The sequence below is a fragment of the Poeciliopsis prolifica genome, unplaced genomic scaffold (genome assembly GCF_027474105.1).
Source record: "Poeciliopsis prolifica strain line A6 unplaced genomic scaffold, Auburn_PproV2 SCAFFOLD045, whole genome shotgun sequence".
Lineage (NCBI taxonomy): Eukaryota > Metazoa > Chordata > Actinopteri > Cyprinodontiformes > Poeciliidae > Poeciliopsis > Poeciliopsis prolifica.
Window position 1 is genome coordinate 1,122,408 of NW_026562420.1, and position 26,382 is coordinate 1,148,789.

At 39.9% G+C, this 26,382-nt stretch overlaps 2 protein-coding genes across 7 annotated transcripts; both read left to right on the forward strand.

The window, feature by feature from the left end:
* Positions 1 to 4,768, forward strand: cdc37 (cell division cycle 37 homolog (S. cerevisiae)). 3 transcript variants are annotated; one of them, XM_055056372.1, is made up of 4 exons: positions 1 to 291; positions 1,885 to 2,181; positions 3,366 to 3,437; positions 3,519 to 4,768. In XM_055056372.1, the coding sequence occupies exons 1-4, from the start codon at positions 196 to 198 to the stop codon at positions 3,591 to 3,593; spliced, it is 540 nt and encodes a 179-aa protein (XP_054912347.1). In that variant the 5' UTR covers positions 1 to 195; the 3' UTR covers positions 3,594 to 4,768. The 3 variants fall into 3 exon arrangements, 2 of the variants coding, with proteins under 2 accessions (XP_054912347.1, XP_054912348.1); XM_055056373.1 differs by having other exon boundaries at positions 1 to 273; XR_008607828.1 differs by lacking the exons at positions 3,366 to 3,437; positions 3,519 to 4,768 and having other exon boundaries at positions 182 to 340; positions 1,885 to 1,997.
* Positions 4,769 to 5,800: 1,032 nt separating this feature from the next.
* Positions 5,801 to 25,371, forward strand: LOC129376918 (cAMP-specific 3',5'-cyclic phosphodiesterase 4B-like). 4 transcript variants are annotated; one of them, XM_055056600.1, is made up of 17 exons: positions 5,801 to 6,012; positions 8,420 to 9,169; positions 13,052 to 13,186; positions 14,308 to 14,435; positions 14,528 to 14,710; positions 14,809 to 14,848; positions 14,953 to 15,023; positions 16,949 to 17,111; positions 18,713 to 18,806; positions 18,928 to 19,127; positions 19,770 to 19,868; positions 19,979 to 20,143; positions 20,404 to 20,503; positions 20,583 to 20,737; positions 21,783 to 21,905; positions 22,056 to 22,238; positions 23,267 to 25,371. In XM_055056600.1, the coding sequence occupies exons 2-17, from the start codon at positions 9,119 to 9,121 to the stop codon at positions 24,035 to 24,037; spliced, it is 2,661 nt and encodes an 886-aa protein (XP_054912575.1). In that variant the 5' UTR covers positions 5,801 to 6,012; positions 8,420 to 9,118; the 3' UTR covers positions 24,038 to 25,371. The 4 variants fall into 4 exon arrangements, with proteins under 4 accessions (XP_054912575.1, XP_054912577.1, XP_054912578.1 ...); XM_055056602.1 differs by having other exon boundaries at positions 18,928 to 19,085; XM_055056603.1 differs by having other exon boundaries at positions 8,420 to 9,160; positions 18,928 to 19,085.
* The last annotated feature ends 1,011 nt before the right edge of the window (positions 25,372 to 26,382 follow it).

Here is a 26,382-nt window from a genome sequence, read left to right on the forward strand (position 1 = left end):
GCTACTTTAAATAGGATTCTGTTGAACCGCTTTGATGTGTTCGCCCGATTTAACCGACTCTGTGCGCGAGCGTATAAGCGGATTAAGCTAACTGTTTCTGCTCTATCTGTTCAGACGCACGTGCCCGTTTCACTGCGGTAGCGGTTTTGTGTTTCCATCCCCCAGAGTTTATAGTCTGAAACAGAAAGGTGGAATATGAGCCTCGACTACGGCGTGTGGGACCGCATCTCCGTCCTCGTCCTCACTCGTCCGTTCGTGGACACGCCGAGCTTGGTCAGAATGAGACGCCGGGTCAGCAGAGACAGTTGTTCTAGCGGTGAAGGTTGGAGTCCCAGTATTGGTTAGTCTTCACTAGATGTTACACGTAGCAAAGGAAGAGTCGCGCGTGTTTGGTGAAAAGGTGTTGTGCGGAGATCTGTAAGCCGTTTAGATGAGGCTAAATGCCTTTCGACAGGAGCACTGCTTTATATCATGTAAAGGGGTTTAAATGTTGGGGGCGAGGGGGGGGGGGGGGGGGGAGAAAACAATAAAAACAACTCAAAAAACAACTATTAATTGCATTCTTTAATTTTTTTTATAGTGATATGTAAATGTTGACAAATTAAACTAGTGTTTAAACAGAATAAAGATGCATTATTAGTACTTAGAAATAGAACTTTTCCAGCATAATCCCCCACAATAAGATAGAAATTGATCTAACTATTAGTTGATCAAATATGTCTCCAAATTTGAATTATTCTCAGCCAAACAGAGCTGAACTAGGCTTGAAATGTTTTCTAGTGGCCATAGCTTTCTCTTTTTCTTATTTTTTGATTTTGTTTGCTGTATTTGGTGTTCTGTTTGTAACTTTACTTACTAGTTGTAAACTCTATACAAATAAAATATATTATTATTTTCATGAGTGCTTTCTTAGCAACTTACAAGAAGATGCAGTTTAGAAAATGTGTGTTCTAGGTCATGCATAAAGCTTAACATTTTAGCCTAAGAATAACAGTACGGATTACAAAACCTTTTTTGTAAGGTTTTGTAATTTGTACAAACTTCTGATTAGAATTTTCTTAAATTTAGATTAGCTGTGCATTTCAGTCCTCTATTACAATAATTAAGCAAATAATATTCCAGTGCCATGTAAAATCTGACATGCATGGCAAATGGACTGATTTTTCCTTTCTTTCTTTCTAAGACAGATTTTGCACAAATATTTAGAATTTTTTATTTTAAATTGCGCAAAATTAGGAGCTCATGAAAGTGAGTGGAAAAATTTAGATTAAAACCTAAAAATAGCAACTAAACGATGAAATAGGTGTGAAACACATTTATGACTGTAAGGTTGAGAATAGCAACAGTAGTGATCATGCTTCTTTTATCAGCTCTGGATCTACATAGCTTAAGTTGTTGATGTAATCTTGTTGTCACATGACTTGTAAGTGAAAGAGAAAGCACACCTCTAGTATTCCCCTGACGTTCCCCGTCTTTGTTGCTCCTCAGGTTTTGGAATGTTTGATGTTAAAGGATCTCACTGTCTGCAGTTTATTTAAAAACTTTCCTACATGTGGGAAAGTCCAGACAACACTAGAGGAAGATTTCTCTGTTCACAGAACTAAGGAGCATTTAAATTTGTAAATTTAAGTTTTCTTCATAAACATAGTCTGTTAAATACCTTCCAATTTCTAATTATTTTCTCATAGATTTTGCTGAAATCCTGCATTTTTTTATGGTTTCATTTTGAATAAAATCCACCATTTGTAAAATGCTTCTTTTACTCTTTGCAAGGTCTTTTAGTTTTATGTTTATATGTTCCATTTTTGCTTAATCTAACTATGTTGTATTACCTCTATATCACCACTTTTCCATATGTCTCACTTTCATCTGTATGTGCCAAAGGCCAGGCTGGATAAGACGGCCAAATTTCAGCAGAGGGGTGAAGATCTGGAAAGCAGCTTTGTGGAATGCCGAAGGCTGCTTCAGGAAGCCCAGCGACAACTCGGATCCTTGGAAGAGCAGGTGAAGCGGGAAGAGGAAGATGAGGAACGAGAGGCTGAGCTGAAGAAAATCCAGGCTGAGTTAAAGAAACTTGAGAAGGATGAAAAGTTCTTTCTGGGACTCCTGGAGGAACATCGGCGTGATGAGAAGAAACTTCCCTGGAACGTAGACACCATCTGCAGCGAAGGTTTTAGCAAGGTAAAGAAGGGGAAAGGATCTCACTGTCTGCAGTTTATTTATTCCACACAAATTCTGAAGGAGTTACATAAATTCATTTATTGCTATTCTGAAGCTGAAATGTCAGAAAGGGGTGAAAATCATTTTGGAGCTTTAAAACTACTTTGTGTTTTTTGATTGAATTATTGTTAATTTTATTATAGCTGTATTTTGTTCTTCTGGTAGACATCTTTTATTCAGGCTAGATATATTAAAGTTGGCATGACTGAAAACCTGAAAAAGTTTGGGGACCACAGACATTGTTTTCATGGTTTTCCTTCTTTAGTTTTTGGTAGATAGAGATACAAATCTTTCAGTGTGTAGGGATTCGGTCCCAATTTTTAGGGTCATGATTCAATTGAGAAATCATTTTTAATTCAGAAACCATGTTTAAATTATGTGACTGAAAAGAGGAATAGGAACACCCAGAGCATTTATGTAAAGGTGCATTATTATGTAAAATTGACTTCTTTGAGGTTTATATCATGCTACAATGTTATTACCTCATCAAAAACAAGCTTCCATATTACAGAACTGATTAATCAATTAGTGAAATAATCACCAACTAACTTAATGAGCGATTAATCGGGTCCATCCTGAATAATCAGTTACTGAAATAATTGTCAACTAATTCAGTGATTGGAGTGTACAGACTCAAAAAGGCCTTTTCTTGAAAGAACATAATTAGAGCTGTAAGACAAAACTGTACAAAAAATATACACATTTTTCATTTAAGATAAAAAAAAAGCTAGTTTATAATTATGTGAAAAACTGGACCAATATCGATATATGATAGTGGTGTTTCTGTTATGTTGGATTTACCAATATTTAATACTCGATTAGTCATAAGAATAATTGATAGATTACTCGACTACTAAAATATTTGCTTACAACAGCCCTTATATCATTAGTTGCAGGGCCATTATTTGTAATGATTTCATGGTCCTGAATGATGCGTTTCAAAACGTTTATACATCAAGCTCTTGCGCGCCGAAGTGCGGCCTCCTCCAAAACGAAGAAAACTGAAGAGCTTATTTATTTGATCGCATTCTGAGATTTTAAACGTAGCATTGTAAGAATTTCAGCGGTCCGTATACATGGATAAAGTTTTCTCTCCGTGTGAGGCGTCTTGCTTCCTCAGTACTTTGGCGTCTCATGTCTTGCAGGAAATGCAGAGGAGTTTTGATGAGAAAAACACAGAGATGCTGCAGTATGTGATGAACAAGCTGAACCCTGAGGTGAGCTGGTGCCTCTTTAAGAAATAATTATTTTCATTAACTAAACTGTTTCCCCCTGTAATTTTTGACCTTGTTTAACAGGAGGGAAGGTACCACCTGCAGAGATGCATTGACTCAGGCCTGTGGGTGCCTGACTTAAAGGAGGAAGAAGATTAGAAAATGAAAACCGAACTCGGTCATCGTTAAGTCTATGTTTTTAGTGTGTCTTAAAGATGAGGAAATTACACTATGTACTTTCCTTTGATTAATATATCGCAATGTTTTTAATCAAAAATCTAATTTAAAACAAATTTCAATATTACAAATTTTAATGTAGATCTGGAAATATGGACACGTGTGGATTGGTTTGTTTTTCTATTCACTCTGTCAGACTATTGAATTAAAAACATTATGTGCACTCTAAGGTAGGTTGTCTTGTTCTTTTCATTAATACGTGGCAATACGTGTTTGCGACTTCAGACCCAGGAAAGAGCCGGCACTCGCTGGAGGGACCATATATGTTCAAGTTTCCCATCTGCTTCCTTCAGGCTTTCATCATAGAAATATATCCGGACTGATATTTCCACTTTGGAACCTCAACTATTTGAATCTGGTTTAAAAAATCCTGAAAAATCCCGTTGATGACAATGAATTTGTATTTGATCGCATGAAATAAGGACTTATCTAAATGACTATGTTTGATTTTAAATTAGAAACAGGTTCACAGTAAACACAAGAAAACAAGAATGGTGAACAATAAACTTAATAGTCAAAAACAATAGCTTGAAGTAATGTGTAAAGTAAAACACATTCCCCTCCTTAAGCCACTTCACAATGATGTCCTGTTATGTTTCTGTCTATTCCCTGCACAGTGAACTGACAAAACATGAATAGTCAAGCAGTATGAAATAGAACTAAAGCAACGTGCAAGTATAAATATGTCCAATAAAAGGTATAAAATATGTTTCTAAGTAATTATGTGGAAGGTGAAGAAGGGTATAAAGATAATAATATGAGATATTGTGAGAAGAATCAGTTGAATATAAGGGTAAGGGAATTTTAAAAAAAGTGTAAAGTTATTGCTCCTTTTCTGACAAATGGCTAAAATGACTGAGACTTCTGTTGCAAAACGTTGTTTTTATTGTGTGTATTTGTTTAGGGGTAGGCCTATTCTTTTTAGTGTATTTTTTTGTATTGATCAAAATAAATAATAAATTGTTCAAAATAAATAAATACTTTTGTTAAGGTCCAGCTTTCTGATCCTTGATTTTAATGCACGCTTATTTATTTTACCATTAAAATATAGAAGTGTTTGTTATCACAATGTCCTCATATGTAACAGGAATAAAATATGGGCGGCTGAAATTCACAATAGCTTTATCACGATATTTTGCGGTACTATTGCGATAACAAATAAAAATGTCTATAAGAACTGCTTGTTACTTGTCTTTTTTTTAGGTTGGACTGTGACGGTGTTTCACAACAATCACTGTCCCACAAGTACAAATACTCCCCTTGAAAAACGTTCCCGTTAGAAATGTGCTTCTTTAGGACGCAGCGAGTTTCTTCAAGGATTGTGACTTGTATTGCAATTTTCAAATGTGTTGGTATTTATTGACGCTTTTATCAAAGTGCAGAAAATAGTCAAACTAACAATCCCGACAGTATGGATCAGCTTTTCAGCTAAACATCATTAATTGGTATTTATCGTGAAAAAGAAGCCAACAATTCTTATCACGATAAGTAATTCTGTCACGACAAAACGATAAATAATACAATAAACGCCCACTCCTAATTTTGCACGCAGAAATAAAGGGCTTGTCATTGGGGAGCTGCGAGCATTTTTGTTTAAATCATCCTGTTCTGTATTTCATCTCACACCTTAAATTCCACATCCGTTTTTCCTCCAAAATGGTCAAACAAAAGGAAGACTGGGATTCTTGTAAGTTGGGGCTTTAGAGCGAGCCACCGCATGTCCTTGAATGGCTCTGAAAGGACATAGAAACAGGACAGAATGGGCTGCCAGGAGACATGGATGCTTATTGTTTTTCTTCTTCTTCTATATATGGGTAGTGTGTCAATAAAAACCTGCTCTTTGTGTGAGTGTGACGGAAGGTGACTGGTTATCCAGATAGGACGGCTGCTGATGGAAAGAGAAAAACATGTTCTGTCTTTTAAAAGAAGAAGGGGGGTGGGACGTGGGGGGAAAACAGCAGGGTATAACGATGGAGAGAGGAGGAGCGGAGACTGTTGTGTGGGATTAATGGACAACACTGTGCGGGAGGGTGGAGGGTGGATGTGGATGGGCTTCTCCACGGAGCCGGTGGTGGTGGGAGGGGGGCGGCTGGGGGAGACCACTGTGGCAGGGGAGAGTAGAGGGAGATCGGGAGGGAGGAGGGAAGCTGGTGAAGCCGCGGATATTCATGAGAACGGAGAGTGGTTTCTCTCTCTCTTTCTCTCCCTCTCTTTCTCCGTGGTGATACACTGCAATGTCTGCAGACAGACAGGCGGACGAACAGGAGACAGAGACTGAAGGAGACAAGTAAAAGCAAGACAAGGCCCAGCCCTTCTTCCCATTGATCTTCAGGCGATCAAGGTGAGTGTCTTCCCCCCCACCCCCCACCATTATTATTATTCCTGCATCCTGCGCGTGTGTGGGGTTGTATGTGTGCACGTGTGGCTTTGCTGACACACACACGCATCTCTTGTTGTTGCTGTATGTGTGCAGACATGAAAGCAGGACAGCCGCCCCCTTCCCACTCCCCCCACCCTCCCTCTCATGTATGCACGGTCCATTTTTATTTATTTATTTGCTCCTCATTCACGTTTTGAGTGTTTGGTAACAGAACAGCAGGTTGGTGGTCGAGATGCATGTTGCTGCAGCGCCGCTTGGTTTTGTAAGCCGCTGGAGATGGAAGTGTGTGCCTGCCAGTATGTGCTCGTTTTCCTTGTTGTCTGTCCATATATATGTCACTGTGTCACTATGCATTTGTTGATTTCTCCTCAGACCTGTTATCGCTCTGTGCATCTCCACTGACTCTGCTGTGAAGATCCCCCCACCCCCAAATCTACCCCCATTTATTTATTAATTAATTTTTTCCCTGGGAGGGTGTGTTCTCTGTGACCCTGGTAAAAGTCGCTTCTACCACTATGTGTATTTTATGCTGATATGTGATATGCTGAATCTGTCCCATCCAATGGAATTAGGTCAACGCGGATTGCTCGGAGTAATAATATAACATCAGAGAACTCTGGTGTTGCAGTATCTCCCCAGAATCAGCTCTGAAAATCCCACCACAGTCCAGAACATTTCCCCAAGTTCAGAGTGAGCGCAGTTTCCATTGCGCCATTTCACATTTCGAAAGTTAATTCACTTAATGGAAACAATTAAAAAAGGAAGAAAGAGAAATCGAACTCGTTTTTGTTGGTTGTATAGAAATTGATAACTGCATTGGAAACACTTCCCCCCCACCCCCACATTGTCAATAACCGGATGTTGCCACCGGAGTAATCCGATGGAGACAGGAAGTGGTAGGAGGGGGATGGCGCAGCATGTTTTAAGACGTTTCTTGGACAAACCTACTCACGTGTAATTTTAATAGCGTTGTTTAATTTAATGGAAACACCGCAATTGCGAAATTGTGGTCTTTTTCGACATTAGCGAATATTGACAAAGTTTTGAACACATTTATAGTGGAAACACAGCAGTATCATCGCCCAATTTGGCATTAAAAAAACAAAAACAAGATATTTGCTCAATGGAAACACGCCTTCTTCGAAACCCCGTTTAAGCTCTAAGGTGTGATTTTATTGGCCGTATCAATTTATGTTTGTTTTATATAACTGCAATGGAAACACTTTTTTTTTTTGCACCTATTCAACAACCAGATGTTGCCACTGGTTCAAACCACAAAGAAGAAAACAGGAAGTGGGAGGAGGATAATGGCACACTATACTTTTAAATAACTTATGGCATGAAGACATTTATTCATGTGTGATTTAAATTGCATTCCTTATTTAATGGAAATTACTAAATTGTGTTTTTTTTTGGACATTAACAAATATTGACTTTATTTTTCACACATTTGTAGTGGAAATGCATCTACCTTCACCAAGCAAATAAGGGACTTGTCGCTGTGTTTCTTTAAAATTTAGTGCAGAAATGAAAATGTCCACAGATTATTCTTAATATGACCAACAGCCTAGAGGAAAAATCCTAATATTTTTTAAATAATCACAAGTACTTGAGGTGAATGCAATTGGACTTCCTTCCTTTTTCGATGAAGATAAGACCAGGGCAAAAGGTTTAAGAAATAATAAAGTCAAAATTTTGACCTATAATGAAACAACCAATTTATAAGAACTGACGGATGTTTCAAAATGTAGCATTTGATGAAGTTAAGATTGTGTAGCTTATTTCAGCACCAAAGTTGTTAAAAGGTAGTTAAAACATAGTTCAGCAACAAATTATGGAACAAGCAATAACCATTACATTTTGTCAAAAGCTCTAGTCAAAACATCAGCAGACCTTTAATGTATTTTGGTACTAAGCCGTACAGTAATTTATAACCTAACAGATATATTTTAAAGTCTAGTCTCTGAGTGACAGCGTAAGGACTTTAGAACTGGGAGAGATGTGCTCTATCTTTCTGGTTTTAATGAGAACACCAGCAGCAGCGTTCTGAATTTCTGGATCATGAAATTGATCCATATGAGAAACTGAAACTGATCTTGTAAAGAGAGGTTGAAGGGAAACGAAGGACGTCCTGCTGCCTTTCCTTCAAACACTTTAATTGAACAAAAACAATAATTTAAATCTTGATGCTGTACGAGTTGAGTGGAGAGAAGCTTTATCTTGTAATATGTTACAGAAAATATTTTACTGTATGAAAGCAGAAGAGTAGCTACACTATTGATTAATAAAAACACAAAGATAAAACCGGTTTATTAGCTCTATTTCTATGCTAACTCCTATTTTTTTGTTTTGTTTTGCTATGCCTAAGGAGAAGACTCAAGGATGTCTTTCGCCAAATCAAATCAGGAGTTTGGAATTTGATGTCCCAGATGAGGCAGCAATATCCAGAGAGACTTGCCCAGCCGAGATTGGATCCAAGTGACCGGTCCTCTTACGGAAAGCCAACCTGAGCGACGTTACAGACCTGCTGCAGAGTTTTTAAGCTTCTCCTGGATTCTGGATGGTTTGGAAAACGACTGGCTGGCAGGATTCATTTACCGTAGCCATCATGTGATCCACTCTTCGAGCCGGATACGTGCCAAGAAGAATCTGAGGAGATGATGGTACCTTTGGTGGCGTCGTCTGGTATTTTTATCTGGATGTTCCACAGGCTCATCTAACGGGATGACAATTGTTTTTAACTCCTTTGCCTCTGATTTTGGCTTTGGGGTAAAAAGCCCACATTTTTTGCACCTTGGAGCCTCTGAGGGGTAGATAAATGCCCCTTTACTGTTTTACAGCAGAAATACACCTGATTTGGTCCATCTAAAGAGTTGGACTGTGGAGACAGTGCAGGCGCTGCTGTTAGCTGGGCTGACTCAGCTCCAATGGGGGCCGGTTTTGACCCGGTCTGACCCCGGTTCGAGCTTTGCGGTGACCTCTGATCTCTCCGGTCCTGGCTCTCCACCTGCTCTGCTGCCTGGGTTCCGGAACGCTCCGCCCTGGGGCCCAGAACGAGCCAATCAGAATGAAGAAGAGCCGCAGCGTGCTGTCGGTGACTGGAGAGGAGGTGAGACAGGTAACATAAACAATAATTTTAAAAAATGTATTGTTCGGAGATTCTGGCTGCCAGAACAGCTGGGTTGTGAATATTTAGCGCTCAAATTGTGTAACTTTTATTTATATTTAGTAAAAAGTTATGTGGCAAGAAAAACTACCTTCCTGTATCAGCAAGCTGCACAACAGTGAAGATTCTGTTGTGTATGTAATCAGGAGTCACATCTACAATTGACATTGTCGACCTTCAAATGTTCTTAACTAAAGGATAAAAGCAGAGCGAGGTTCTTTACAGTGGGAGAATTTATTCATGTACACCGTTTCCATCTGTCCTGGATATTCATCGGGTCAACAATAGAGCAACAATAGAACACATTGATTTGTAGGCATTCTGTAATGATAATGATTTCATGAATCAACATTATTTAAATACTACAATTAGTTACCTCTCTCATTTGCTCTGTAAAGTATCATCTTATATATTGGAAACTGTAATACATGACTGCAAAGTATTTAACTAGAAAAGAGTCATAAATAAGAAAAGAGCCGAGTTCATAGTGAGGTGAAATTAGGCTTATCACAGTAACATCGTTATAACAGTTTCATTGTGTTATCCTAAAAAAATCATAAGTATTTAAGAAAAACCAATAACAAGGAAATAGGGTGGAAGAAATGTGTTGAGCTCTTTGTAGTTTTTGCCTCAGGTGGGTTGCCGGTTCCTTCCCCTGGTTTTCCATCGAGTTGTTGTGTGCTTGGGCGAGACATTTCACCCACGTTTCCCGCTTGTGTTGGTAAGAAGGTTCTGTGTTGCTGATTTTGTGAGAGCCTGGCTTCTATCAGTCTAGTTGTGGCTATAAAATACTGTGTGAATGGGTCAATGACTGAATGTTGTGTAAAGTCCAAGTCAGCATTTTATCTAACTTGATAAAATGGCTTGTAAAAATGCAGGCTGTTTTCTTGGCAACCATTCAGCTGTGCAAAACACCTGGTTGGACTTAGCACCGCCTTTGAGGCACACCTTCTTCCCCGGAGCTGGAGTTTCCAAGCTTCAGAGCTTCCGCCTCACTGAGGAGCCCTGCTCCACTCAGTTCCTTCAGACTAGCCAGTAGCAATTAGCAAACACCTGGAAGAACTGCACGAGTTCAATTTACAAGCAACTTCTCAGTGCATCGCTGGTCAAATCTTTAATAAAGGAGTGATGTGATGGCTTCCTGGAAGTGCACTGAGAAAGAGTTGGAGTTGTTAAAGAGGCAGAGGCCCAATTTCAAGGCATCATATTATGAAGTCAAATTTCCTATCAGTCATATTCAATATATAACATTTTATATGTAACATTTCTGTAACAACTCAACATATTTACTTGATTGTGCTATAAAATGTCATGGTATGCCTGGACAAAATCATAACACTGCCTCTTTAAGTCACTCGTTGCCTATAATCCCAGCTGTCAGTGACAGGCTATTTGATTCAGTTGCAATTGAGAAAGCTACAATGCAATTGTTATTAACTATAAAAAGCATTTTAGTTTAACAAAAAAACACCCAGAAATCTTTTACACTAATAATTAAATAAAAAGATAACATAAGATCATATATACGTTCTAGAATAGCACTGCTTTGTTGGAAAAGCTCTGTTCCTTAAATGCTGGTATAAGTTCTCTCTTTTCTTAAAGTCTGATTCCTCTTTTTCTGCTAGAGAAATTACTTTTATGGACAATTGTTTCAGACTTATCAGCATTTGTGAGATTGCTGGGTCATGTGTGTTGCCAGGTGTTTAGCAACGCAGGCGTACCACAGGGATCTGTACTCTCACCAGACCTTTTCACTCTGACTCCAGCACAAGTCAGAGCCCTGCCACCCACAGAAATACTCAGATGACTCTGTAGTCGTTAGGTGTCGTCACACCAGGTGTGACGACACTTCAGAGTGTGTCTCTCTGCACTATGCCTCTCTGAGTGCAGAGAGACATAGTGCAGGAACAGTCATCTCATCTTGAATGTGAAGAAAATAGAGATGACAGTAGATTTTGAGAGGAACAATTAGGTCTGACATTACTTCCATCATGTGAGAAAAAGTAAAGGTGGTGGAGGAGTTTAAATACCTTCGTGTGCACAGTAAAGCTGCCCACATCTGTTGGGGCAACAGCATCAGAGCCTGGAACTTAAAAAGGCTCAACAACCTGAGGAAAAAGGCTGATTCTGTTCTAGTTCTGACCTGGTTGCTACAGAGGAACCTCTGGAGATGATGATGCAAAGAAGGATTTACATAAAACCAAGAAAGTTACAGACAACCATGAGCATCCTATTCGTGATTCAGTATGGGGGTTTGTATTTCACAAAGCAATGATAAACTTTCATGGCAGCCCCTCCGAGACAAGGTATGTTGATTTCAAAAAGCATTCATTTTTAACGTGTATTTTGTCTGATTATGTTTATTTGGCAGAAACTTAAAGTAATGTGAATACTAATCAATTTACAATGACAAATGTTGTAAAATTATTAGTTGCGCACCAGGGATTCAAGTTATCGATTAATGACTTAATCTAAAGTTGACTGATCTTGCCGGTCAACTAACAATTAATTGATGAATGTCTGTTTTCTAATTTTCTTGTATCAAGAGGGTTTCCGTAAAAAAAGGGCTAAATTTTTCATAATATGTTGACTTAGAAAAATCCCCACCATAAAATAAACAATAATTTTACATTACTGACTAGGGCCACTGGAAAAAACAAAATAATTCTGACTTTTGAGCTCAGAAGATTAAAATCAGAAAGTTGTTACTAACGTGAAATTTAAGTAGGTGGATCAGAGAGAAGCACATAAAGTGTGTTTTGCATCCCACACAGAATTTGTTAATAATTTTAAAAGTGTTATGCTTTGTACTTTTTTTTTCAGTCTTCATTTCTGGAGCCCAATGGAAGTTCAATTAAAAATGACTACAATTTACATATCTACATATCATTTCTCAAATAACCATTTGTATCATATTCTTGCTTACGAGCTTTTGAAGAAATAAAAACTCTCTTCGAAGAAACAGTTCTTGTCAAGCCTATTCTAGACTCTTTTAGCAGCTAGCTGTGCTGCAGTAATAACTCTGCCTTACACATAAACAAAACAAGAAGTGGAAATTTAGTATCTAATTATAAGAGTAATTTTTGTAGATGCCGCTGCTTGGATGACGTTACTGTTGAATTTGGTTGCTCTGTCAATCCCTCACCACAAGGGGGAGTACAATTATTATCCCGCACCCTTGTATAAATGAGCATCTGCTAAATGAGTGTTAATCAGCCTTCTTCTATTCAAAGGTGACTTTAAATCATGCATTATTCAAATGCTCAGTCATTGATTATGCTAATGAGGTGACCATATGTTTCTGAGTCTGTGCGTGTGTGTGTGTGTGTGTTTGCACGCACTGTACATGCGGGTGGCTGAGAGCATCTATCCACATCTGGGTCTGGACGACATCAAACGCAACACGGCACTGTTGCCTAGCAACTGCTACCATTCCCCTAGTGTTTTGTTGCTACGGTGCTGCAGTGCAGATCAGCCTCTTAGAGCTGAGTCTGTTGAGGGGCTTTCTCTCTCTCTCTCTCTCACACACACACACACACACACACACACACACACACACACACACACACACACACACACACACACACACACACACACACCCACACACACACGCGCACATACACACACACACATACGTGGCCTCACACATGCACAGTCACTCTCTCACTCACACACGCATTCATTGCTAATTTATGCATTACCATTGAAGTTGTATCCACTTTTAAGCAAATCAGCTCATATTTGCAACAAATGAATTTCTCATGGCTTTCAGTTTGTGCTGCACAACGATCTGCCTCGCTTCCCTCCTCACCTCACGTCCCTCTTGTCTCACAGGGGAATGAATTAGATGTAACAGATGCTGTGGAGAAGGCGGAGTCGTCTCGCTACAGCCGATCCTACACGTCCGGGGCCACGCTGGGGTCTGAGCTGCGCAGAGGACGGACTAGAAGACTGTCTCCCAGTCTCCAGGTACAGGGAGACCGGAGCGGTCACATTAACGTGCCTGGAGGGCATGGAGCTTAAAGGAACCGTGAAGCACTACCGACCGCCAACCCAGCCCATCCTGTTCACCCTCTGACAGCTATCATTTTAAATTTATTTAGACGCCATGTCTTAAAGTGTGATGAAGTGAAGTGACTGGGGGAGCACACAAACACACATTTTGACCGTTTAAATACCAACATGTAGAATCTGCATCTCAGTCGATGAGATGAGTCAGGATCACTCAATTGAAGCCACGGTCAAAGTTTCTGCGACTTGGGCTCCAAAACAATACATATTTTATATCTAAAATAGCTTAGATTATTTTAGTTGAAGCTTCAGGTAAAATAGAGCCAAACCTCAGCTAACAACTTAGGTTTAGCTCTCTTTTAGCTTGGGCTGGACAATAACAATATCTATTAATCAATTACAATATCTATTATGATAAATATTTCAGAAAATAAATAGATCCAGAACCACACAGCACTGTGGGAGATGTAGGCAGAGCAACAACTTTACCTACTCAACTTAAGCAAGGTTGGTGGCATCAACTAACTCACTCTTTGGTCACCTAGCAACAACCTGTTGTGCAGCATCAGTTTCAGGTTTTGCCATCGTGCCTAATATCTGCTCAAAGATTTAAAAACAATAACGTGGAGAGAAAACTGGATAAAACAAAGATCACGACACCAGTTTGGCAATATTTCAGATACCCAAAACAAAAACTAATCAATAATTATCATTATTGGTAGCATTTGATATTGACTCATATGAAACTCTTATATTGTGATACTTTTTTCAGCCAATATCGCCCAGACCTAACTTTCAATGGATATCGATAGATAATGCAACTTTTCATTTTAGCATGTTAAGTTTCTAAAACAGAGCGAAAACGTAAATATTTCATTAAGTTCATTTTCTGATCATCTCTATAAAGCAAGAAAAGTTAGAAATTTGGGAGCTAAATGGTGGACTGTGTAATTGTTGATGTCAAACCCGGTGTAGTTTCGAGCAAGAATAAAACAGCATAATGGCTTCACTCCACGCCCTCAGAATCTCAACTTTCTTGCCATCTTTTAGTCACAATGCTTCCATCAATGTCTCGTCAGGTGCCCTGCTGGCTCCGCCCTCGAGATCGCACCCGTTCCCCCGACATCCTGAGCAATATGTCACGTCCCACAACGCTTCCTCTCCGCATTCCTCCTCGCATCTCCATCACACAAGCAGATACGGACAGGTACCGCATACTTTAACCGCCAGGCCCCCAAGAAACAGCTTCTTGATACTTTTTTTTCCCAAGCTTGACTTGATATTTTCTTTTTACTTCAGTAATGAAGCAGAGAATGGAGTGTCTCCCGCTCACACTCCTCTGGGCTCCCAGAGTCCGAGCCGCACATTGAACACCTCACTGCCTCAGGGCCAGAGAAGAGAGTCCTTCCTCTACAGATCTGACTCGGACTACGACATGTCCCCTAAGGCCGTCTCCCGTAATTCTTCCCTCGCCAGCGAAGGGTGGGCTTAAAAAAAACAAACACAGTAGAGATTGTACTGTGTTCCCATCAGTTCTGTTGTCTTTGTCATTTTTTTCCAACTGTCCCTCCTCCTTTTAGGCACACAGCAGAAGACTTCATTGTCACACCTTTTGCTCAAGTGAGTTTGACAAAATATGACTGGTTGTGAAAATCCAATGCTGCAAGGCATTTTATTTTACTTTTCAGAATGAATGATACTGTGATGTTGTCTGATGATTTTAGGTACTGGCCAGTCTGCGATCAGTACGGAGCAACTTTACCATCCTCGCCAATGTCTCCACACCAATAGTCAAGTAGGAACCAAACTTCTCTTAAATTATCAGCTCACACAATTAAAAATTGTGAAATATAAATGCTCTGGGAGATGTCTTATGATATTTTCCTTTTGTGTAAATTTGGATTGTTGTTCTGAGCGCTTCTTATCACTAAAACATACCTTTAAGTGGACAGTATTATGGAAAAGTGGCTTTTACGAGCTTTACATCGTTATTGCCTCATCAAAAATATTCTTGGGGTTTTGCCTTGATGTTTGACAAATCCTTTGATCTCCCTTGGCAACCATTCATCTGTGCAAAATGTCTGGGTGGACCTAGCTCCGCCTTCAAGGTGCAGCTCCTCCTCTGAGCTCAACTTTCCAAGCTTCCATTCAAAGTGCAGCTCTCGCACTCAGCTCCTTCAGACTAGCCAGGAGCAATTAGCAAACAGCTGGTAGAACTGAACATCTGCTGAGCTCATTATGTTAGCTATACTTCTCACTACAACGCTGGTAAAATTGTTGTTAAAGGGTAAATAGAGGAGCCATGTTGTGTGAAACTGGCATTATGTCACTGGAAAACACATAATACTGCACCTTTAAGGTTAATAAATGGAGTAAAAACTCTGCAATATTAATAAAAGCAACTGTTGCATGCAAGCGCCACTTGGAAACAAGCACTATTGGAACTGGCAACATTTTGTTCTATGGTTGTTGTTACAAACCAAAAGCAGACCTCGGCGATAAAATATGTTGGTATTTGACTTTTCTTATCTTTCAGTATATGAATCACATCTCATCCGACAGACTAATTAAAAGTAGAAATCCCTCATTCAGCTACAGCTTGATGAGAAATGATCATCTAGCAGCAGGTGAACTGGTCCATTTGATTTGTGTGAAAAGTCAGGGTTTACATCGGTGAATATTATTGCTTCCAAATTGTAGCGGGACTTTCTGAAAGCTATGTATTTGTATCTGTTTTAGGAGTGACCTACTCTGAGTGAGTCATGACACCAAAGGGCCTATCGAGCAAAAGCTCAGAATTATCCTCATGATTCATAGAGATTTGACAAATAGGCTTCCTTTGGGTTTGACGTTGATGTATGACATAAAGGGACAGAGCGTCTTTCCAAGCTTGTAGAAATTACTTCTAGTGTAGAACGGCGCTCTGCTATTCTTCAGCTAATCAGCAGAAAGTGTTGTTTTTGTTTGAGTACAAGTAAGAAGTTTTACTACAATTTCTTACATATATATTTTTAATTATTTTTTCAACATAATTTAAAACTGCAGTATATAATTTTGAAGTATTTTCTTTTTGTATATTTGTTCAAAATGTCTCAATGTCTTGCCATAATAATATCAAACAGATAATCTATGAAAAGATTGTAGTTCTGCTAGAGCTACAATTGCTGTCTGAAGAAAGGTATCTTTACCGGTCAAAAACAACCAATCAGAGCCAGGAGGAAGCTCTTAGTGCACCAATCAATCTTGTGTATGTGCTGCTAAATATGTTAATGGCGAAAAAAACTATTTACTGTTTCAGGAAAACTATTCACAGTTATCGGTCGCCACGCTGCCTAGCTTTAGCAGTATCAGAGAGAAAAGGAGACATTGTGAGCGGCGCGTACATGAGCTTGATTGCCTGCCAATCGGAGCTCCTCCTGGCTCAGATTGGTTGTTTCTGAGTGAGTGATGTATTAGTTCAGATAACAATAAGTCCATAGGGAGAAGGCAGAGGAGCTTGATGTTTTCAAAGATTATCTGCCTAATGTAATGTCATGTCATAGCGATACATTTAACATGTAAAAACATTGCAGTATATGACTAAAACTGATTTTTAATGCTATTCTATCTGGCCAGTGCATGTATTTCAATACACAACTGAAGTAGGTTGTGGAAAATCTCCCAGTAATTAGTCCAGTCTGCAGTCTTCTCTCTGATCTGATCATCTCTCTGTGTTTCCAGGAGGTCTCCTTTAGGGGGAGTGTGTGTCAGCCCCAGGGGGACACTCTCAGACCAGCAGTACCAACAGCTGGCCCTGGACACACTGGAGGAGCTGGACTGGTGTTTGGACCAGCTAGAGACCATTCAGACGCACCGCTCCGTCAGCGAAATGGCTTCCAACAAGGTAGGGAAATGTCTCTGACCCTGTAGACCACACATCCACAGGATGACTTTTACTGTCAATGTAGGGCTATGTTTGGAATGAAAAGTATTTAGAGCTTAATGAAATGGTGCGTGCAAGCAAGGTTTCCTACTAGCCTCACTCCGGCCATGTTGAGTCTGTTTTAATCCAACTCTATTTGTCTGCTTAGAAAGTCGGGTTTATTTGGGGAGGTGTAATCAAACTCTGAACAAAAACATGAACTCTGGTCCTCCTACAAACCGGTGACCTGTGGTCAGAGGAGGCAGTTGAGGCAAAGCCTCACCTGTCATCATAGAAAAATAAAATATAATGATAAAATAATTTATATTGCTTTTTTCACCCTATAGATTGTAATATGAAGTAACTATTTTTCATTTAGCTTAACTAATTCTTACTATATTCTTTCTTCAAAATCGCTGAATTTTCTTAATTTATCATTCAAATGTGAAGCTGGTGAGGCAGCAGTGAGTTGAGCCTGTCCTGGGATTGATCAACCTCTGGCCAACTGCACTGGCTGCCATTCTATGGGAGCATGTTCCTCCTGTTTGTACGTCGCCAATAAAATGGCTAAAAAACATTTAATGTACGAACTGATTTCCGCATGTGAAATTTCCTTATGCAAAAAATAACATGCAGGAGGTCTACATTTGTAAATCTGATTATGATGAAGTCAGTGCCTCACCAGCTATGAACCTCACCACACGTCACTGCTACAAACCTATGTTTGGTTGAAGTGAACTTTGGTGTGGCTCAAATGTACATGTGGATGCAAGCTGACTGGAGACTGCTCCTAACGCCGGAAGTAGACTGCATTGCGCAATGCAATCTGGGTAACTACAACTTACACAAACATGTGAGTCTATTCTTAGTGGGAGAAATGGCTCATGGTCCTTTACCAGCGACAACCACTAAAATGTGATGCTATTCCATTTTACTTAACATTGTCTAAAGAAGGAAGTTGCGTTCATTTTTTCTTCTGAGGTTTTTGTAGCTTCCTTCAGTAGTTCTTGGTGCAGCGCCACCACAGGCAAGGAGGTGAAAAGGTTTTTCACTGGACTCTTAAAAATCGCAGCAGCTGAAAATGTAGCGAAAATTGCAACTTAATTCCCTAATTGAACTACTGGATTATCATGTATGACAACACATGTAGTCAAAACATTCTGTCAGAAGGAAAGGGCCACAATTAGAGCAAATTACTGTGAGGAACTACTGGAAGGCAACAGAGATTTTGACCCAAATCATACAGGAAACGGAAAGAAAAAGAAAAGAAACTTGAGCTTCTGGTATAGGTTTGATGAAGCTGACAAAAAACGGTTAAGGTTTTGTCTGTACAGGGTATGTAAATATTTGGTTTTACTGTCATAAATTCTTTGGTATATGCATTTTTTAAATGGAGATTATACACAACAAACATTATTGCACAACCCATATCTGCTACTATCAAAATCCTTGATAGCTTCTATTTCATATTGCCCAATTCTCAATTTGCCCCATAAAAATCAAAACGCAACATGCATTTTATAAGATATAAAAGTACCATTTTGACCAAGACTGCCCTTTGTTCTGCTCTTATTCTGCTGCAGTTTAAGAGGATGCTGAACAGGGAACTGTCTCACTTGTCAGAGATGAGTCGCTCTGGGAACCAGGTGTCAGAATACATCTCCAGCACTTTTCTGGGTGAGCCGGATCACGATTCCAAATGTCTGTCGCCATGTTTACGACTGGTTGAAATTAAAGGAGCTCCATAGTTGCTGTGGTTTCTTTAGCTACGAATCCGTTTCTTTTTGTCCCCCTGCAGACAAGCAGAACGAGGTGGAAATCCCATCTCCAACGCTCAAAGACAAATCCATGAGTCACATCAGTGGAGTGAGGAAACTGTCCCACAGCTCCAGCCTCTCCAGTGCCTCCATGCCTCGCTTTGGGGTCAACACAGACCACGAGGACGAGCTCGCCAAGGTGCCTTTCGTCGTAATATGTAAAGAAACGTCAACCTTTAGTGTGCGTTTTTAAATTCCTTATTCAGCAATTATTACATTTAAATTCTGCCTCATAGTGTTGGATTTTAGATAGCCATGAGTTCTGCGGTGGGATTTTTTTATCCTATAAAATATTAGGACTTTATTACCAGATAATAAAATTTTTCATCAAAATTTCCTCTTTTGATTATGAGGAAATATGTAATGTTTTCTATTAAACATGTGATTTATTTTATTCCCACAGTTCTTATGATGTTTTTGCAGCAGTGTCCTCCACTTTTCCATTTGTTGGCAGCTTGTCGAATTTGACTGGCAACCAGTCAGAAAATAACACTTAAACCAATTATTTTAACTGTTATTAATATATATATATATATATATGATGAAAAGCTTAAGATAAAAAAAAAATGTATGTGATTAATTTTTTTTCTCATCTTCCCTCCAAATTCCTGAGGCCCTCTCAGCGCTCCCTGTTGATCTCCACTTTAAGAGACACTGGTCTGAGCCACATTATTGCACAAACGTCATAGGATTCAAGTTCACATATATCTGGTCTGAAAAACCAGAACTTCTAAGATGCTACACTTTCTATTTATTTATTTTTTTAGAGTTTTAAGACCAGATGATAAAATCATTTTTTGTGACTTTGTCATGTTTGGAACAGGAACTGGAGGATCTAAACAAGTGGAGTTTCAATATATTCAAAGTAGCAGAGTTCTCCAACAACAGGCCACTCAGCTGTATCATGTACGCCATTTTCCAGGTAAAAAGCAGCAGAGTCTCCGAAATGTCTCTGTCTTTGTGATGTTTAAAACTTTGTTTTATTTTGTTTCATTTTTGAGGCTCTATCTCCTTCTTTGCTTACCTCACCAGGAACGTGAGCTCCTGAAAACATTTCGAATCCCTGTTGACACTTTTGTCACATACTTGATGACCCTGGAGGACCATTACCATGGAAACGTAGCTTACCACAACAGCCTCCATGCTGCAGATGTTGCCCAGTCCACACATGTGCTCCTCTCCACGCCGGCTCTGGATGTAGGTTAATCGGCCCAAACCGATTTGAAATTTACTCAGTTTATTAACCTATTTATTAGCCTTTCAAACTGATGTGAAATGGATTTTTTACCCCGCATATAAACAGTTTACATCGGCAAATTTCGTCACTCCATCCTCCACTTGGTGGTTCTCATGCCAGTTTGCAAAATGGCAACAGCAGAATCAGTTGTGCAGCAGCTGAATTAAAAATGCAGCTGGCGAAGCTCATTCTGTATTCTTCTCTTTCTTTATCCCGCCAGGCCGCCTTCACCGACCTGGAGATCCTCGCCGCTCTGTTCGCCGCAGCCATCCACGATGTCGACCACCCCGGAGTTTCCAACCAGTTCCTCATCAACACCAGTGAGCGCACCGCAGCATAGTGCCTCATATGTTGTTCCGTTGGTGTTCACGCCCAGCTCCTCCTCCTCTTCCCAATCAGACTCAGAGTTGGCGCTGATGTACAACGACGAGTCGGTCCTGGAGAACCACCACCTGGCTGTGGGCTTCAAGCTCCTGCATCAGGAGAACTGCGACATTTTCCAGAACCTCACCAAGAGGCAGCGGCAGAGCCTGCGCAAACTCGTCATCGATATGGTCAGGGCCTCGATTAAAAAACCAGCACACACCCAACACACACCCAACAACACAGACACTCTCTGTCTTTCCTTACAATGCTACAGGAATCCAACTTGTCTTTGGACGCTTTCAGGTTACATGTGTTGGTTTTCTGTGTTTAAGTTTCACACTGATCTATGTCATCTCACACTGATCATTTCACACTGATCTATGAAATGAACTCTTTGGTGATGCCACTTTGTTCAAATTAGATTTTGTGAAGTACTATACATAAACAAGCCTGTCCCAGTAAGCAATTAACCACCTAATGGCATGGTAAATTAAAATGAACTCGATCTATACCATTTTGATGATCAATATTTTTTCAAGGGACATATTACAGACACTTCTTAATCCACTTTAATTCGGGTTTTGGTTGTGTGTGGTTCTTATTTCCATTTTATTTATTATTTTTGGTCCTCAAGTTTTATTTTCTATGTTTGAAATGTTTTTCAGTTCCAGTGTGGAGTGATCTGGGCAAAATTAAAGTCTATTGATCTTTGAGAAGGCAAACTTGCATTATTATGCCGTTATCAAAATATTGCTTGAAAACTGTCTTAAAAACAATTATCATTTATTGCAATAGTTTTGAGGACAGCAAAGTTAGTTATTGCAACCAAGTAGAATCAGGAGGAGTCTCTGAGTGCTGTCAGTCACCATCGCATATGCGCTGCTCACATCCTCTCACCTGCTCTTTGCTACATTAAATCTGCCACAAATGCTAAAGCTAGTTAGCATGGCCACCAATGACAGCAGGTAAACAGTTTTATTGGAACGCAAAGTTGTTTCTCCTCCTTTAGCACATTTAGCAGCGTGTACACAAAGTTGACTGACAGCGCTAAGACCTTCCTTCTGGATTTGATTGGTTGGTTTTGACTGGGACCAGTGCATTTCCTTGGACTCCAATAGTAGCTCAGGGAGGAGGTGGAGGAGCTTGCTCCTTTCAAAGATTATCTGTCTCATATTACACAAATAACCAAACAATGAAAAGAGGAGTAAGATTTAACTGACTGTCGGTGTGCAGGTGTTGGCCACAGACATGTCTAAACACATGACACTACTGGGTGATCTGAAGACCATGGTGGAAACCAAGAAGGTGACGAGTTCAGGTGTTTTGCTGCTGGATCACTACACAGAGAGGATACAGGTAGGGTGGCATGAAAATGTTCTTCATGCCAGTTTTGATGCCTGAAATGCCTTTAACCTTCGGCTGTGTCAGTGCATTCATCTAAAGGAAATGTAATGAAAACAGATGAAAAAAGTACTTTCAATGTTTGTTTGTTTTTTTGTCTCGCAGGTGCTGAAGAACATAGTCCACTGTGCCGACCTGAGCAACCCAACAAAACCGCTACCGTTGTACAGGCAGTGGACGGAGAGGATTATGGAGGAGTTCTTCCGACAGGGCGACAAAGAGCGAGAGAGGGGGATGGAGATCAGCGCCATGTGCGACAAACACACTGCCTCTGTGGAGAAGAGTCAGGTAAAACTTCACCTGGGTTAACACTAGCGCTAACGACGTAAGATCAGCTCACTCAAAAAATTCTCTTCCACTCTCTTCTGGGCTTACCAGAAGAGAAAATCTGAAATCGTTTGGTTGATGGTGAGATTGTTCATGTGAGCATCTTAGAATATTCTATCGGAGCATCTTAGAATATTCTATCGGATGATATTGATATTGACAAATGCAGACTCAATCTTCCACCGCATGTGATCTATCATAGTTTCATCTGTTGACACACAGCTGGTTCCTCTCAATTTGAACTTCCTCACTGGAATGTGTTGCCAGATTTGTCTGATGTGAAGGCTTCTGATTCCAGCACTTTTTGCACATTACGATTTGCTTGAATTTTGATGCTTTGCACCAGTAGGAGGCAGCAGCTCTCCTCTCACATCTTACAGAAAAATCAGACTAAACGAGAACAAAATGTTAACAGCATCGTCTTATTTGATCAGCGTCGCCATGTTGGTCATTGCGGAGAATCACATATTTCCATGTACACACTTGTAAATACTTTATTTAATTTACTTTATATTTAGGTCATATTTAAATTAGTTGTCATGGCACACTCATATTCTATATTTTATATTTCTATTGTTATATTTACTTGCTAATATTTAACACTGGATGGGAGTAGCTTGTCAGCAAATACGCAATTTCTCCCTGGGGAGCAATAAAGTGCATTTAGATTTTTGATTCTAAAGTAGAGAAACGGGGTAACACTTGGTTTAACACTTAACACTTACTACCAGGTTTAGCACGCAGTCCTCAACAGTGGGAACTTGGTTGGATTGTTTGCAGGTGTGTGGAAAAAGCACCTGTCCATCTCCACCCTCTAGTAAAGACAGCCTTAGTCCTATTGCGCCCTCTGGTGGAAATCTGAAAGTTAGGATGAAACCTCCACATACCAACACCAAGATGTACTTTTTCCATACTTAGCCCTACTTTCCTTACATGTCTTAAAATAGTGGGTAAAATTTTTTTTTCCCTTGCTGTTGTCTCCTTTCAAGGTCGGCTTCATTGACTACATTGTTCACCCTTTGTGGGAGACTTGGGCCGACCTGGTGCACCCAGACGCCCAGGAGATCCTGGACACCTTAGAGGAGAACAGGGACTGGTACCTCAGCACCATGCCTCAGTCGCCTTCGCCTCCCCCTGACAGACACCTCCAGCATGACCGCTTCCAGTTTGAACTCACACTCGAGGAGCTGGAGCACAACAATCACAACAATCACAACAACATGTACCGAAGGAGCGGCAAGAACAGCCGGAAAGCCACGAGTGATGACAGCAACAGGGAGAGAACGCAAGACGACCCTGAAGAGGAGGATCAGAAACAGGCTGATGATGAAGAAGAGGATGAGGAGAACCACAATGGCGAACAGAACGGAATACAGGAGGAAGAAGAGGGACGTGCTGACGGAAATGAAGGGGAGGAAGCCGAAGAGGAGCTAGAAGAAGTTCAAGAAGAGCAAGGAGGAGAAGAAGTCAATGGTGTGCAAGATGAAGAAAAAAAAGAAGAGGATGATAAAGAAGAGGTGAACAAGGATGAGGTTGAAATTGAGGAAGCTGAAGTGGAGGAAAACCAAGAGGAGGAAGAGAATGCAGGGGTAAAGGAGGAAACAGAGGAGAATGAAGCTGAAGGCAGCACAGAAGACGATAAAGAGGACGGGACAGAAATGGACAGTAAAGACGAGGAGGCAGAGGACAATGCAGAAGAGGAAGAAGAAGCACCTCAGGAGGTTGAAGAAGATGATGAACAAAAGGAAGAGGAGAGTTAGCTGAAGAAAGTACCAATGAGGAAACTGCCAAAGGGGGAATAATCAGGATCCCAGAGCGACCGCGAACGAGTGTGAAAAAGAGCCGTCTTTCCAGAGAACGCACTCTAACTGCTTTACTATCTGAAAGTCAGATTGGACTTTTCTTTAGAGCAATATTTTTTGCACCAACGGTGAGGCATCAGAGGCGAGGAAACTTTGGATTTTTCTAAGCAGCCAAGTCATTGCAGGAAGCAGATCATCAGGTAGTGACAGAAACTGGGGTCTTCCAATCCTGTCGGTGCATCTATCACTGCCGTTTGGGATAAATGGGGACAAATTAGTAACAAGACTGAGTGTTAGGGGCCGGGGGAGGTTTAATCAACCGTTTTGTAGCTCTTGGGAATAATTTAAAGGAAAAAAATATATGCTGAAATAATGTACATGCAAATAAGTGTGTGCCTGTTTTTCGGTTGTTATAGACTGTCACGCGTTGTTTCTTGGTCACCGTCTAATGTCCCATTGATGAGGACCATAACACACACACACACACACACACACACACACACACACACACACACACACACACACACACACACACACACACACACACACACACACACACACACACACACACACACACACACGCACGTACGCACGCACGCACACGCATAGACCATAATAACTCTAAAGCAGATCTTAAAAATACAACACCATATTAGGGCCATTGTAGATAGACAAAAAGGAGTACCTACAATAACCCTAATACGCCGTTGTGTAAAATAAATTCAGAAAAGAGATTATAAAAACACCACCAGGAAGGTGTAACTTGCCATCATTTATTGAATACGAACCCGTTTTCCACCTGTGAGCAGATTGTTTCACACACAGAATCAGCCAGAACTCCTCACTTCCAGCAATGAAACTGGTTTTCTGACCCCAGACTGTCCTCGTCACAGTGGAAAACCTACCAGGCTGGTGTATTGTATGTCGTCGATGTTCAGTCGTGTGGAGATTACAAATAAATAATCGCACCGAGTGTTTATGCCATTGTGACATTGTCACCTGAGTTGTGCCAAAACGTCCCACAACCAGCACTGAGCAACGCAGCTTCCGGAGAGGACGGCTACTGATCACGAAGCAATGAATCTGTGGGACCAGGCCAACGGGTGTGATGGTCTTCCACAAATGTATGTTTTTGTTTTTTGTAAAAAAAAATTAAAATAATATAAAAAAAAAGAGAAAGAAAAAGACAAAAAATGTATTTGGCACTTTATCAAACACCCTTGTTGCATATATGTACATAATAAACATGTATTTTAATCTGCTGATGTCATATATTAAATATGATTAACTCATTTGCTGGTTTAGCGTCTTGTTCATTGAGGGTATTTCTACTGCTTTTACTTTTACACATTTTTGTCACATTTTAAACCAGAAACTGCAATTTTATGATAGACCTAGAAGCACATAGAAGAGGAAAGGGAGGGGAATAAAATTATTGAGCTATTTAGTTATACATATAAAGATATATTTTTTAAACAAAGTTCATTACAACTCAACCAAATGATCACCTCATTAATAAATGAAGTCCTCATTTGTCCATAAAAACTATAGAATCATTGCCATAAAACCCCAGCTTTTGTGTGAAAGGCTCCGACTGACTGACTGTCAAACAAACAGCGCCTTGAAAAAAGTTTAGGAGATTGTTAAAGGAGAGTTAGGTTATAAAACTATATCAAAGTTTTAAAACTTTGGATAAACTCCACTGGAACTGAAGCTAAAATACACCCCCCATTAAATCCCACTGAACTGGGAATGAAACAGCGCCATCTGCTGTCGCTGGTCGTTCCTGCACTGCAAATCAACCGTGGGAACTGTGGATCCCTTTGCTGACATGTAGATAAAACATAAAATTTGAATCATTTAAGACCTAAAAACTAAATATATTATGATGTTTTTTTATGCTTTTTATTTTGTTTTTGCCACGTTTTGCTGTTATTGTTGATTTTTTTTTATTTATCTTTTTTGTATTTTTCGTGATTTTATGATGCGTTCATGTTCCTGGAAAAACACACAATCTCTACCCACAATGACTCGCTTACTGTAGTATTTTGTGCCGGAGTTATGTCCTGCGATCACTTTAATAAGAAATTTATTCTTTCGGACTCTTAAAGAAAAAGGTATAAAAGTGACACATCAAATTATTATTTTTGTTTCCATTTTTCTGTTTTGTGTTTAATTTTCATCTTTTTATTATCCTAAATATTTGATAAGAATAATTGGAGTTAGTAATATTGTTGTATTAAGATGCCATTATTATTATTAAGAAAATACAAGAAAATGAGGTGGGCTCACTGTTGCGCTGA